Source organism: Elephantulus edwardii, unplaced genomic scaffold, assembly GCF_000299155.1.
Source record: "Elephantulus edwardii isolate Elephantulus edwardi_28Jun2011 unplaced genomic scaffold, EleEdw1.0 scaffold00389, whole genome shotgun sequence".
NCBI classification, from domain to species: domain Eukaryota; kingdom Metazoa; phylum Chordata; class Mammalia; order Macroscelidea; family Macroscelididae; genus Elephantulus; species Elephantulus edwardii.
In genome coordinates this window covers 1,342,927-1,356,178 of record NW_006400139.1, presented here as the reverse complement: position 1 = coordinate 1,356,178, position 13,252 = coordinate 1,342,927, and the positions used below count along the sequence as shown (strand labels likewise).

The 13,252-nt window shown below is 37.0% G+C and overlaps 1 protein-coding gene and 1 pseudogene across 1 annotated transcript in view; one reads left to right on the top strand and one right to left on the bottom strand.

Annotated features, from left to right (window-relative positions):
- The window catches only part of LOC102863492 (olfactory receptor 4P4-like), a 4,305-nt gene extending 2,966 nt beyond the window's left edge, over positions 1-1,339 (top strand). The window contains exon 2 of the mRNA XM_006902275.1: positions 1,314-1,339. Coding sequence (XP_006902337.1) covers positions 1,314-1,339 — 26 coding nt within the window. The remainder of the gene's footprint in view (positions 1-1,313) is intronic.
- A 1,749-nt stretch (positions 1,340-3,088) lies between these two features.
- Positions 3,089-4,444, bottom strand: LOC102853591 (annotated as a pseudogene).
- Between the last annotated feature and the right edge of the window lie 8,808 nt (positions 4,445-13,252).

The following is a 13,252-nucleotide window of genomic DNA, read 5'->3' as shown; positions in this document are numbered from 1 at the left end:
AGGATGCATCCCTGGCGTACACCCTTCCCAATTTTGGACCATGCAGTGTTACCCTGCTCTGTTCTGACTACTGCCTCTTGGTCCAAGTATAGGTTTCGTATTAGCAAAATTAAATGTCCTGGGTTTCCCATTCTTCTCAGAGACAGCCACAGTTTGTTATGATCCACACAGTCAAATGCCTTTGCATAATCAATGAAACACAGATAGACATTCTTCTGTTATTCTCTGCTTTCAGCCAAGATCCATCTAACATCAGCAACAATACTTTTCGAAGAACTGTAAGTATAAAAGTTTTGCAACTCACATTCATATTTGTTTATATAATTTTATAGTGTAATATCAAACTATCTTTCATTCATCACAAGTTACTCCTTACAACCTTTTCTTCTAAAGAACAACTAAGACTATTCTGACTTTGAAATTATTACCTAATTTTCTCCACTCTCTTTAAATGGATAACTAAAATTTTGAGGAACAGATAGCTGTAAGCTGAGAGCTAGAAAGGCAGTTTGGCAGTCACGTGGAAAAAAATACAGAAATAAAACCCGTATTCGGTCTTTATGAGAAAGGATAGTTCACAGAGCTCACCTGCTGCACTTGCTTTATTCATTTTGTCAAATATTAGTTTACAAATGTAAATTGGGAAACCATTTTCAAATTAAACTTCAGATAGTCAATGAAACATGTCTACTTAAAATGTTAAGTTTGTTCACACTATTCTGTTCATTGATCATTTTAAGATATAGTTTTATGTAATGAAGTACAGAAACTATAAATATTAGCAAGGAAACTAAGGAGGCAGGAGGTTTATTTTAATGGTCGAGGTAAAAAAAACCCAAAAAAACAAAAACAAACCCTTATAAAAAGCAGTGAGAATATAGATACAACTCAAATAATACATCCAACGTCTCCAAATCATGCTTCGAAACTCGAATTGGTGTGTGTTTTGCTGTGGATGGTATTTAAAACAAAACAAAAATTAAATTCTAGAAAAGTATTTTTCTTAAAGTTTTATTTGTGATAGATTTGGCTTTTTCCTTTGTGTGGTAAAGTAAAGACAGTGCAGCTACTTTGCAGTTGTGAAAAAATAATCATTCATCTTGGGTAAAATAGAGGACAAACGATCTAAAAATTATTTGCATTTTTGTGGTAATTGATATTTTCCATCAAGTCAAAGCTATTAGTTGACTCTGCAAAGGGTTTTAAGAGTCTGTAACTTACAGGAGAGGAGATTGTTCATCCTTCTTTCAACCCACAACTGGTAGATTCCAACTGCCTGCTTTGGGGAGGGCAGTGTCTCTTCTTATTATGAGGCCACCAGATTTCATTATTTAAATAGCAATGGAATTATACCCTGCCTAGTATTCGACCCAATGCAGGGGTATGCATGAGATGTGAGATCCTTTTCTCTTTTTTCTTTTCTAAATTCTAAATGTCAAGCATCTCTAATAGATTAAGTATCTTGTACGCTAGAGAGTGAATTGTGTGGAATTTGTATGTAATCACTCGCTTTGTGATGTTGGATAATTTTACCCACTTATAATTCTCAAGTATACTCAGTTGGATAGAAATGTAATGTTGCATCTAGACTGTAAAAACCACTCTAACAAGTATAATTTTTTTGCAAATTATGTAAATATTTATAGATTCTGGGCATATAGAGAAATCTGGGAAGGACGTGAGACAAGTTATTCCTATTAAAGGACAGCCTGTCATTTGGGAGATACTTCTATTATTGCTGAATATTCAAAAATTGGAGTTATATGTATTCTATAAAATTATATAGACTTTCATGTTATGGGAACGTGATCATGTGTTTTGAAATAAAAAGCTTTAAAATGCATTTCTAAAAGGATAAAAGAGTCTTTAATGCTATGTTGTTCCTTTGTGATTATCATAAAAAGAAGCAACAGATAAAAACAGATTTCACTAACCTGCTTTAATTTAGCATGTGGGTTTTTTGTTGTGGTTTTTTTGGGGGGTTTGACTTTCTGGATTTTGTTGGGTTTTTGGTTTTGGGGTTTTTTTTGTGTGTGCTGTCATTTTATTATTTAAACATAAGTTGTCTTTTTTCCTTGTAGGAACTATTGTTATGAGTCATATCATAAATGCAGATTCTGCTATAAAATGGAAAAATAAAAAAAACCCACCCATATGTAAATAAACCTAACCCACTCAAAGAGCTTTGATCCAGTATTGTATTTCCTGCATTGTGGGAGTTGCGGCTAGCTGATTTAGCCAAGTTACATCTAACTCAAACTTACTGCAGTCAAGTTGGAACCAACATCAGTTGACCCTCCACTGGGTTTTTGGAGGTTGTCCATTGCATGGGAGGAGATTGTCCATAGTTATCCTGTGGAAACACTGGTAGATTTGAAGTATGAGAGAGGCACCAGTTTTGAAGTCAGCAACACAATTCACTCTAGACTATGCCCCTGGTGCTCCCTAGCTATCTTCCATACTGTTGTTGTTGTTGTTGTTATGTGCCATGGAGTCGTTTGCGACTCATAGCGACCCTATGTACAACAGCCCTAAACCTTGCTCTATCCTGTGCCAATCTCATTGCCTCTGACAAACCCATCCCGAGTACCCCAGTCACTGAATCAATCCACCTCATAGAGGGTCTTCCCCTCCTGCGCTGTCCCTCCACTCTACCCAGCATGATGTCCCTCTCTAAAGACCTGTATGGTAACAGCATGTATTTAAGTATAAAAGTGAGTGAAGTGGAATAAGTAGAAACTATGGTGTTTAGTGTTCAAATTAGTCACAAATATGAGAATGATTCCATAAAGATTTAAGACTAGAGTCACGTAAAAAGATATTAATATAACAATTCAGTATTGATTGCATTTCTCATTTACACTCTAAAATTTGCTTGTTACTGAGGAAAAGCACTGAAAAAATTACCTTTAGTCTTATGACACTTAAGACCTAGTGAAGAATAAAAATAAAATATTCGAATTTGGGAATTCCACTGATTGTGAGCAGTATTTCAAGACTTGATTTTATATTATCATTTGCAGATAAGAATTAATAGTAATCAGAACGAGATGTTCATCTACATCTCGTTTTGCCCTTCAAATTTCTTTCAAATCATTTGCTTCCCTTCCACAAGTATCTGATTGCACCACACTTTTCTTATGGCATTTTTCATCTTCATGTTTCTAAGTGTATTGATGAGAGGGTTAAGCATGAGGATAATAATGAGATAGAAAAGTGCGAATGCTTTATCTTCTGGTAAAGTTGTTGCCGGTCTAATATAAATGAAAATGATAGGTGCAAAAAACCCAGAATCACCGCTGTGATGTAGGAACTGCAAGTGGAAAGTACTTTATATCAGCTCTCTACAGAGTATGTTCTCAAATTATACATTATCATAGTGTAGGCCATTAAAATCACAGAGATTGATCACCAGTTCCATCAGACCGGAATTGGCAAAGAGTAAGAATCCGATTTTGTCTGTATCAGTGCAAACCAATTTCAACAAAGGATAGATATCTCAAAAATAGTGATCTATTTCATTGAGGCCACAGAAAGGTCAAAAAATGGTAAGAACAAATAGACAAAGTACAGAATTTCTCCAGCACATGATGTTATGAGAATTGTGTTACATCTTTTTTTTTAATGCATCATATACAAGTTTAATTTGACTTGGTGTTAAATACTAGAGAGAAACTCATCCCTAGTCAAATAGATAAAACAGTAAACAAAATAATAAGACAAGCGAGAGATTGGTTGTTGTTTTTGATGTGTACCATAGAGTCAGAACACACCGGTGGGTGGCTGACTCTGTGGCTGGTTTCCAGAGGCAGTTTTGGGTAAAAAGGGATGTGGCTCTCGGGTGTGAGGGAATGTGAGTAAGACCCAAGAACGCACGGGGTGTTGCTCTTGTGTGTGTGTGTGTGTGTGTGTGTGTGTGTGTGTGGTTGTCTCAGGAGAGGAAAGGATGCTCCTCTCATGTGTGAGGGAGGGTGAGGATGGCCCAGGAGAAGACTGGGTGCGCCTCTTGCGAGTGAGAGTGTGTGAGAGAATTGAACTACATCTTCATCTGTTCATGATGGTGGTGTAATCTAGGGGTTTGCAGATAGTGACATAGGCCATCTCTGTGAGGACGAAGACCTCAATACCACCGAAGAAGTGAGTGGTCAAGAGTTGTATCATACAGTTTTTATATGATATTATCTTCTTTCTGTCAGTAAATCAGTCATTTGTTTGGATGTCACAGTAGAGGTGTAGAAAAGATCTGAAAGTGTGAGGTAACTAAGGAAGAAGTACATGGGTGGGTAGTTAACGGGTTGAATATGATAGAAATCATAAAAATAAAATTTCACAACCATATACTGAAGTAACATAGTAAGAAAAATGTAAAGCAGAACATTTGGGCTTTCTTATTCTGAGAAAGTTCTAGAAGTATAAATTCAATAACGTTATTCCTATTTTCCATGGTCTGAGACAATTAGAGATGGCTCTACAAAGTTACCTGAAATGAGACAAATTTACATGAGACAAAAGCAAACTTAGAACCTAATACTAGACAGGATAAGAATCAACGCTTTGGAATTATGACACTGGAGAAGAGTACTGAATATTCAGCAGACTGTCAAAAGAACAACCAAGTCAGTGTTGGAGGAAGTGCACACAGAGTGCTCCTTAGGGGCAAAGAAACTTCTCTCAAATTATGGGAGACCAAGATGAAATTCATCTCACCTAATTTGAATTTATTTTCAGGAGGGACCATTCCTTAGAAAAAGACATGCATGGCAAGGTGGTGGGTTTGGAAAAAGAGGCAGACTCTCAAGGAGATAGACTGGCTCAGATACTGTAACAATCAATTTGAGTATATTAGTAATCTTGAGGATTCAGATCTGTCACAGAGTCATTTTAAAGGGTAGCTGACCCCGAGTTACCTAAAATTAACACCACTACCTAACTAAAAGGTCATGGCACAGGGATATCATTGCTTATGTCAAACGGATCCTGGCTGAAAGTACCAGAGAGTGTTTATTTTTTACTGACTATGCAAAGGCATTTGACTTTAGACCATAAAAGTTATGGCTAACATTGGGAAAAATGGGAATCCCAGAGCACCTAATTGTGTCCATGCAAAACCTATACCTAGACCAGAAGGGTATTGTACAAACAGAGCAATGGAACACTATATGGTTTAAAACGAAGAGTGGAGTGTGTCAGGGTTGTATTCTCTCTCAATAGCTACTCAATATGTATGCCGAGCAAATTACTTGAGAAGTTGGATTCTATGAAGAGGAATGTGGCATGAGGATTGGAGGGAGACTCATCAATAGCCTATGCTATGCAGATGGTAAAACCCTGCTTGCTGAAAGTAAGGAGGACTTGAAGTACTTGTTGAAGATTAAAGAATACAGCTTTCAACCATAGATTGTATCTCAATGTCAAGAAAACAAAGTTTCTTACCACTGGACCTATAAGGCAACCACATCATGATATATGGGGAAAAGCTGACCCTGTCAACAACTTCATCTTACTTTGATCCACAGTTAAATCCCTCGGAACCACAACTCAATGACATCGATTCTTCTACTGTCTTCTTTAGTCATTGTTCAGCTTTCAGAAGCATAGTAAGTGACTGAAAGCTCATAACTTTAAAACTGTAGTCAATATTGTTGGTAGGTGCCATCTAGCTGGTTTTAATTCATAGTAATTTCAGTTATAAGACAATGAAATACTCTTTTATATTTAAAATTTATTATTATTTATACCATCATTGGCTTTTATACAACTAGTCATATACAATGTTTCATTCATGTATATTTTGTTTTGTACAATCATTTCTGTACACTGTCTTTTGTGTGTGTTTCTTTTTTAATTTTATTTTATTCTGATTTATTTATAAAGTATAAGTGCATTGTTTTTCACAATGAAATTCTCTCTGGCATTCACTTGGATGGCACTTATTAACAACAACAACAGCATAGGGAGAGATCAGTTGGCATAGTGGACAGAAGGAGATGCTATCAAAGGTCAAAGGTGGATGATTTTCATCTGAAGAAGACTCACCAACGACCTACCTTACACATATCACTCAACTTTGCATGCAGAAAGTGAAGATGACTTGAAGCCTTCTTGTGGAAGATCAAAGGCTATAGTCATAAACTTGAAGCACATTTCAACATCAGTAAAACCAAACTCCTCACCACTGAACTAATGGATAGATGGAGAAAAGACTGAAGTTGTCAACAATATCATTTTAGTTGGATCTAATACAATCACTCATAGTAGCAGAAGTCAAGAAATTGGAAAACATTATGTTGAGAAGATCTTTTGCCATGAAATAAAAGAAAATAAAATTTAATGAAATAAAATAAATAAATATGAACTAAAATAAAATTTAAAAAAAGAAGTCATGCTACAATCCCAAAAGTACAAAATTCATATCAACTAGCCTGCTCTACAGTAGGAAGATGAGTAATCACCTCTCATGCAATCAACTGCCTCTGAAAACCCACTAGATGGTCAGCTCTAGGTCCGTTTTGACTCAATGGTACACGACAATGATAACATGAGTCATCATCAACTAATGGCGCCTAAAACCAACAAAGTCCAGTGAGTAATCTAAGCTTCTTTCATAAATACTGTTATATTTGCTGTGTTATGTGTCGTTGAGTCACTTGTAACTCAAAGTGTACCCATATTCTGCACCCGGTCCTATCCTGAGTCAATCTCACTGTCTCTGATACACTTACCCCCATGACCCCAGTTACTCTATCAATCCCTCTTACCTGGGATCCTTCTTTCCTTCCTTGTTCCTGCATCTTTTCAAGCATGATGTCCTTCTCTAAGGACTAGTCCCTCCTGGCCACGTGCCCAAAGTATGTGAGGTATAGTCTCAAAATACTTGCCTTTAACTATCAGCCTGGTTTCACCCTTTCCAGGGCAGACCTGTTTGTTCTTTTGGCAGTCCACGGAATTTTCAATATTCTCTAGAGCCACAACTCAAGGGCATTAATTCTTCTTTTATCATCTTTATTCACTGTCTAGCTCCCTGATGCATAGCAAGTAATTGTGAAGACCATGGCTTGGATCAGGCACACCTTAACCTCTAAATGGACGTGATTGCTCCTCAGTACTCTGGAGAAGTCCCTGACAGCAGACTTTCCCAGTGCATCTTTTGATTTCCTGGCTACTGCTACTAAGAGTGTTGACTGTGGAGCCAAGCAAGCTGAAGCTGTTAACAATCTCGATCGCTGACAATGGGCCCAGTGATGAGAATCTTTGTTTTTTTGATGTTAAGCTTCAATCTATATTGAAGGCTGCAGTCCTTGACCTTCTGCAGCAAATGACTCAGTTCCTCCTCCATTTCAGCAAGCGAGGTAGTGTTATTGGAATAGCACAAGTTGCTGAAGAGTCTTCCTCCAATCCTGATGCCACATTTCTCCACAAATGGTAACTATGCACATTGAATTCACCTGATGTTCCACGTAGGTATCAGAGTGATTATATCTGTGAAAAAAACCCTTAGAGAAGCTCAATATCACCTGTGAGAACTGAGCCAGACGCTGATTGGCCCTCCAGCCTTTGCTAATTTGCCAGACCATGTGTTCACAATTAAGGTAGTTGGAGATCATAGGGGGCTAAGGTATTCGCTAAAAAAGCCAACTTTAGTTTACACTGCAGTGTTCCTTAGAGGCAAGGATGGTGAAATATCATCTCATGTCTTTTGGCCATGTTTTAAGAGGGTCCAATCCTTGGAAAAAGACATCATGCTTGAAAATGTGGAGAATCTGTGATAGAGGAAAATCTTCAGCAAGACAAATTGATACAGTAATAGGATGGTAATAATAAGTTCAGAATTCTCTCTATAGGTATCAGTTATAAAACTATAGTTATTTTTCTTCAGCCAGCAAAACTAATTGCCTAGCCTCTGGATTCTCTGTTTCCTGCCTTTAGTCAGGTAGAATAGTTTGATCTGTCTCTTTACCAGGAGGAGAACTGGGGCCTTTCTGAATTTACTGATACATAGATGGCAACTGTCTTTTTCACATGTAGAAATTACTCTTTTTTACTAACAAAAGTGCATTGTTAAATGAGCAGGAGTTTCACTCTAGTATATAAGGCCATGGCTACTCCAGATGGAAAGGCAGTCTTAGAGGTGATTCGCTGTCTCCCAGATCTGTGTAATAAAGTGCACTTATGGATATTGCAGTCCATTTGTCTTATTGTCAACTGACTACGGAAAGAACCCCTTGCGTTCAGTAACAACAGTGACTGTAACAATGGGATCAAGTAAATCAGAGATGCTGAGGAGAACTCAGGCTAAGGCAGGGTTAAGATCTGTTTGTTCACAGGAGAACTATGAATCCTGGTCCATTCAATGACACTTAACAAAAATAACCTTATTATTTGACCAGCCACTAACTTCAAAGATGAAGACATTGAAGGGTTTCTTAATTCTGAAGTCTGAAATTAATGATGTAATCAAGATGCAGCCATGATTACAAGTGGTTGGAAAAGGGCAGTTGCAAAGAGGAATCAGTAGTCGGAAAACACGACCTTGACCATAGAAACATTACTATATATATTGCATGGTAGAATTTTGCATGATCAAGAAATTATTTCTGTAAAAGAAACCTTTTTTTTTTCCCAACAATAGTCAATAAGTGATTAAATACACTGACCTGTGTAGATGTGAAATGAATCAAATTGTGTACACTGCAGACAGAGATGATGGAGAAACTCAATATTATCTTTTAGAACAAGTCCAGAGACAAATTGCCAAACAGGTCAACATGAAAGTTCAATTTGAGACTGAAGAAAATTGAACAAGACTACAGGAAACATTGAGAATATCTTAGGGACAATCTAAAAATAAATTTGACACATTAAAAACTGATGACCAGAGAGACCAGAGAAGCTATGGGATTACATCAAAGGTATAATATGGGGAGAAAGATAAAAAGAAAGAAAAAAGGGAAGGAAGGAAGGAAGGAAGGAAGGAAGGAAGGAAGGAAGGATGGATAAAGAAAGAAGAAAAAGAAAGAAAGAAAGAAAGAAAGAAAGAAAGAAAGAAAGAAAGAAAGAAAGAAAGAAAGAAAGAAAGAAAGAAAGAAAGAAAGAAAGAAAAGAGAAAGAAAGAAAGAAAGAAAGAAAGAAAGAAAGAAAGAAAGAAAGAAAGAAAGAAAGAAAGAAAGAAAGAAAAAGAGTTATCAACGTCACAAAAAATCAACATGTGCTCTTGAAGGAATAGTGAAGGAAGAATATGGCAGTTGCCCCACCACCCTCAAGCTTGATCACCTCCTGAGAAACTTGATAACATCTAAGCTGATCATATCAAAGACCAGACCAGACAATGGATGCTAATAACAGTCTGAGCTTGGAAAAAAGGTGCTGAAACCTAATTAATTAACAAGTCAAATTCTGAGAAATGCCATCTTAGACCTCTCCAGGATGCCTATAAAAAGGAAATCCCCAAACAGCCCTAGTCATTTGGATCCTGTCTGCATGCCATGCAGCTTGGTCACTTGGCGTCCCTCTCAGACCCCCCAGTAAAGGCCTGTTCGTTTCTTGGGACCAATTCCATTCTTTATTTCTTACCCTCATGTCCTTGCACTCTTTTTTTTTATCTCTAATAGCATTTAAATCAAAAGGAAGAACTAATAAAGTAAGAGAGATAAATATTTGCTTTCAGAAGACTTTATAGAGTAGCTGAAGGAGAGACATAAAGTGTTATATGAAATAGGCAGAGACCTGGAGTTAGAGAGTTGAAGGTTAAGAATAGAATTTATCAAGCTAAAATATTAAATAAAATATTCAGGCTTTGAATTGCAATGTTAAAGGATATTATGGGAAAATATTGAACGTTTCAGAAAGTATCACATGGACAGAAAGACCAGAAGATTTGGTCAATGTTCAACTACTAGGGATAACACATGATCCTGTACTAAAGGTACTGAAGGGAGAAGTTCAAGACACTGAAAATATTGACATACTCCATCAAGTTTCTAGAAATTGACAGAATCAAGATATTTAATGAAAATTTTTTTTAATCAAGATATTTAATCAAGAAATATAATGTCAAAACCAGGCTATTTCCAGGCTGGGAAGATGAGCAGAGCAGCTGGATTCTGCTGAAGTGTGTTTTCTGGTTTGAGGTTGAGACTAGGGAGTGGCTTTTGTTTGCAATAGGGTGTGAACAGATTGGATTTCGCCTCTAATTAAAAAGGTTTTTTTAGGCTGTGGCACTTAGGCCAGCTACTTGTGGACCTTTGGAATAAAACAAATTTGGAAGCAGGAGCGGCATCCTCTTTCAAAACAAAACAAAACAAAACAAAACTCTTGCCTCCTAAAACTCTATGAACTGGAGAAAAGATGAAAGTTTTGTGTTCAATACTTTCCTTCATAGTGTCACTATTGGTCATCTATGACTCAATAGCACTTAACAACAACAATGTCAAAAACAGTCACCAATGAAAACTAATTTGGAAAACAGTTCCTTGGAAACTGGCTGGAAGAAACATATATTTGTGTCCATTTTAAATCAAGGTGATCTAATGCAAAAACTCAAGTTATAAGTAGTATTTGTATAAATAGTATTTATATACATAAATCAACGCATTAAATTCTTCTGAAGATAATTTTTAATAAGTTGCAGTAAAACACAAGCTAGAACTTCCAGAAGTTCAAGCTGCATTAGAAACTGGAACCCTTTCACTGTTGGTGGGAGTGTAAAATGGTGCCACCACTATGGAAGGCTGTATGGCACTTTCTCGAAATATAAATAGAAATACCATTTGACCCAGAAATCCCACTACTGGGAATATACCCTAAAGAAACCATAACTGCTGCCCAAGCAGAGGCTTTGCTCACAATAGCAAAGAGTTGGAAACAACCCAAGTTGTTGTTGTTGTTATGTGCCGTCGAGTCGTTTCCGACTCATAGCGACCCTATGCACAACAGCCCTAAACCCTGCTCTATCCTTCGCCAACCGCACCGCCACTGACACACCCATCCCGATTAACCCAGTCACCGAATCAATCCATCTCATAGAGGGTCTTCCCCTCCTGCGTTGTCCCTCAACCCTCCCAAGCATGATGTCCCTCTCCAAGGACCCGTCCCTCCTGGCAACATGTCCAAAGTATGTCAGACGAAGCCCCAGAATCCTTGCCTCCAAGGAGTAGCTTGGTTTAATCCTCTCTAAGATAAATCTGTTTGTTTTCCTGGCAGTCCAGGGTACATTCAGTACCCTTCTCCAGCACCACAGCTCAAAAACATCCACTCTCCTTCTGTCCTCCCTAGTCATTGTCCAACTCTCTGATGCATAACAAGCGATTGCAAATACCATGGCCTGTATCAGGAGCACCTTAGTCTCCAGAGAGACACTGTTGCTCCTGAGTACCTTAGGTCCCTAACAGCAGACTTTCCCATCGTGATACGCTTTTTGATTTCCTGACTGCTGGTGCCAAGTGCCCATCAATAAATGAATGGATAGAGAAGCTGTGTGTTATATTCACACAATGGAATACTATGCTGTATTGAAAAACAAGGAACTCATGAAATATTATATAAAATGAGTGACCCTGGAGGACATTGTGCTGAGTAAAATATCTCAGTCACAAAAGGACAAATATTGCACAGTGCCACTGTTATAAAAGAGGAATGACATAGGGGTTGGGGGGAGACTGAAAAAGATGGGATAAATCATGTATACTTTATTGAAACAGAAGAGGGAGAGAACCATTTAAAAGGTATGTATGATAAGGTATTATTGTCATGACAGGAGTCCAGAACTAGGGCAGCATAGTGGAGTGGACTTGGGGGGAGGGATTGTAGAACAATGAAAGAATTTTTCTTATACTCTTCAAAGAGGAGAGGAAATTGGAGGGTGGGGTGGGCAGAGAGAAAAGGGCAACAATGAATGAATGGAAATCCAAAGTCTCTGTAAACTTTCTTTAAAATTAATTTTAATAAAAGAAGAGGATATAGAATGAGAAATTATTGCTATTGGCTGAAAAGGAAAGAACAGGAAGCTATTTACCTATATTTATTTAATGCAAAATTAATGGTTTGTGGGAACAATGAATTATGAATAGCATGGCAAAAATAGAAATTACAGAATAATTTCCATTTTTATAAAGAATTTTAATGTAGTACAGTTGTTCAAACAGAATAAATGTTTATTATATTATTTGAAATGAAGAGAAACATTTTTCAAATATGTATCCTTTTAATTCAACTGATAAATTTAACAAATAATCCAGAAACACTGAATCACATAAAGAGGAACATGACATCAGGGCAGGAGGAAAATTCATTGATAGTTTGTGTCATGCAGGTGGAGCCACCTTGCTTATTGAATGTGATGTAAACTTAAGGAGCTTACCGCTGAAGATGAAAACCTCCAGTTAGGACACCCCCTTCAGTATGGAAACATATCAACATGAAGAACAATCCTCACCATGGTAAGAAACATCAGGATGAACAAAGAAAATATTAAAGTTGCCAAGAATCTTACTTTCATCAGATCCATAATAATACTCATTTAAGCAGAAATGAATGGATTGAATTAGGTAAATCTGCAAAAGGCCTTTAAAATACATAGGTGTCCAGGATAAGTTGTGTTATTTTCAATTATATGCATTCAAAAGTTGAATAATATCTAAGGAAGACTTGATGCATTTGAATTATTGTGGTAACAAAAAATATTGAACTACGGCATTCCAAAAGAATGTTGTTTTGGCAAAATCACAGTTAAGATGATTTTTAGAAGCAAAGATGCCTCAACTTTGTTTTGCGGACTTTGGACATGTTATTAGGAGAAAATATTCTCTGGAGAAGGGCATCAAGCTTGCTAAAACAGGATTAGTGTAAAATGAAGAATATCCTGAATAAGATTGATGAACAGTGTGACGGAAACAACAATGGGAGAATGGTAGGACAACTGGTTAATATTTCTTTCTTCCTTACATGAGGCAGCTATGAGTCAGAGGCAAACTGTGGAAGCAACACCAAGATTAACTTTGACACAATTTACATAACAAGTTTCAAAATTTGAAAAGCAGACAATTTGATCAATTCATTAGATATCATTTCTTATGGGAAATTTCTCATCACATAAAAAAAAGAGTGGAGGAAAAAGAGAATAGGATAATTATTTATGTTAATTCAATATCAATTCTACTTGGAAATGAAAGATGTATATTCAACCCCTAGACTCTCAGATGTATAGCTTTATAGCTTGAGAGAGAGAGAGAGAAGAAGAAGGAGGAGGAGGAGGAGG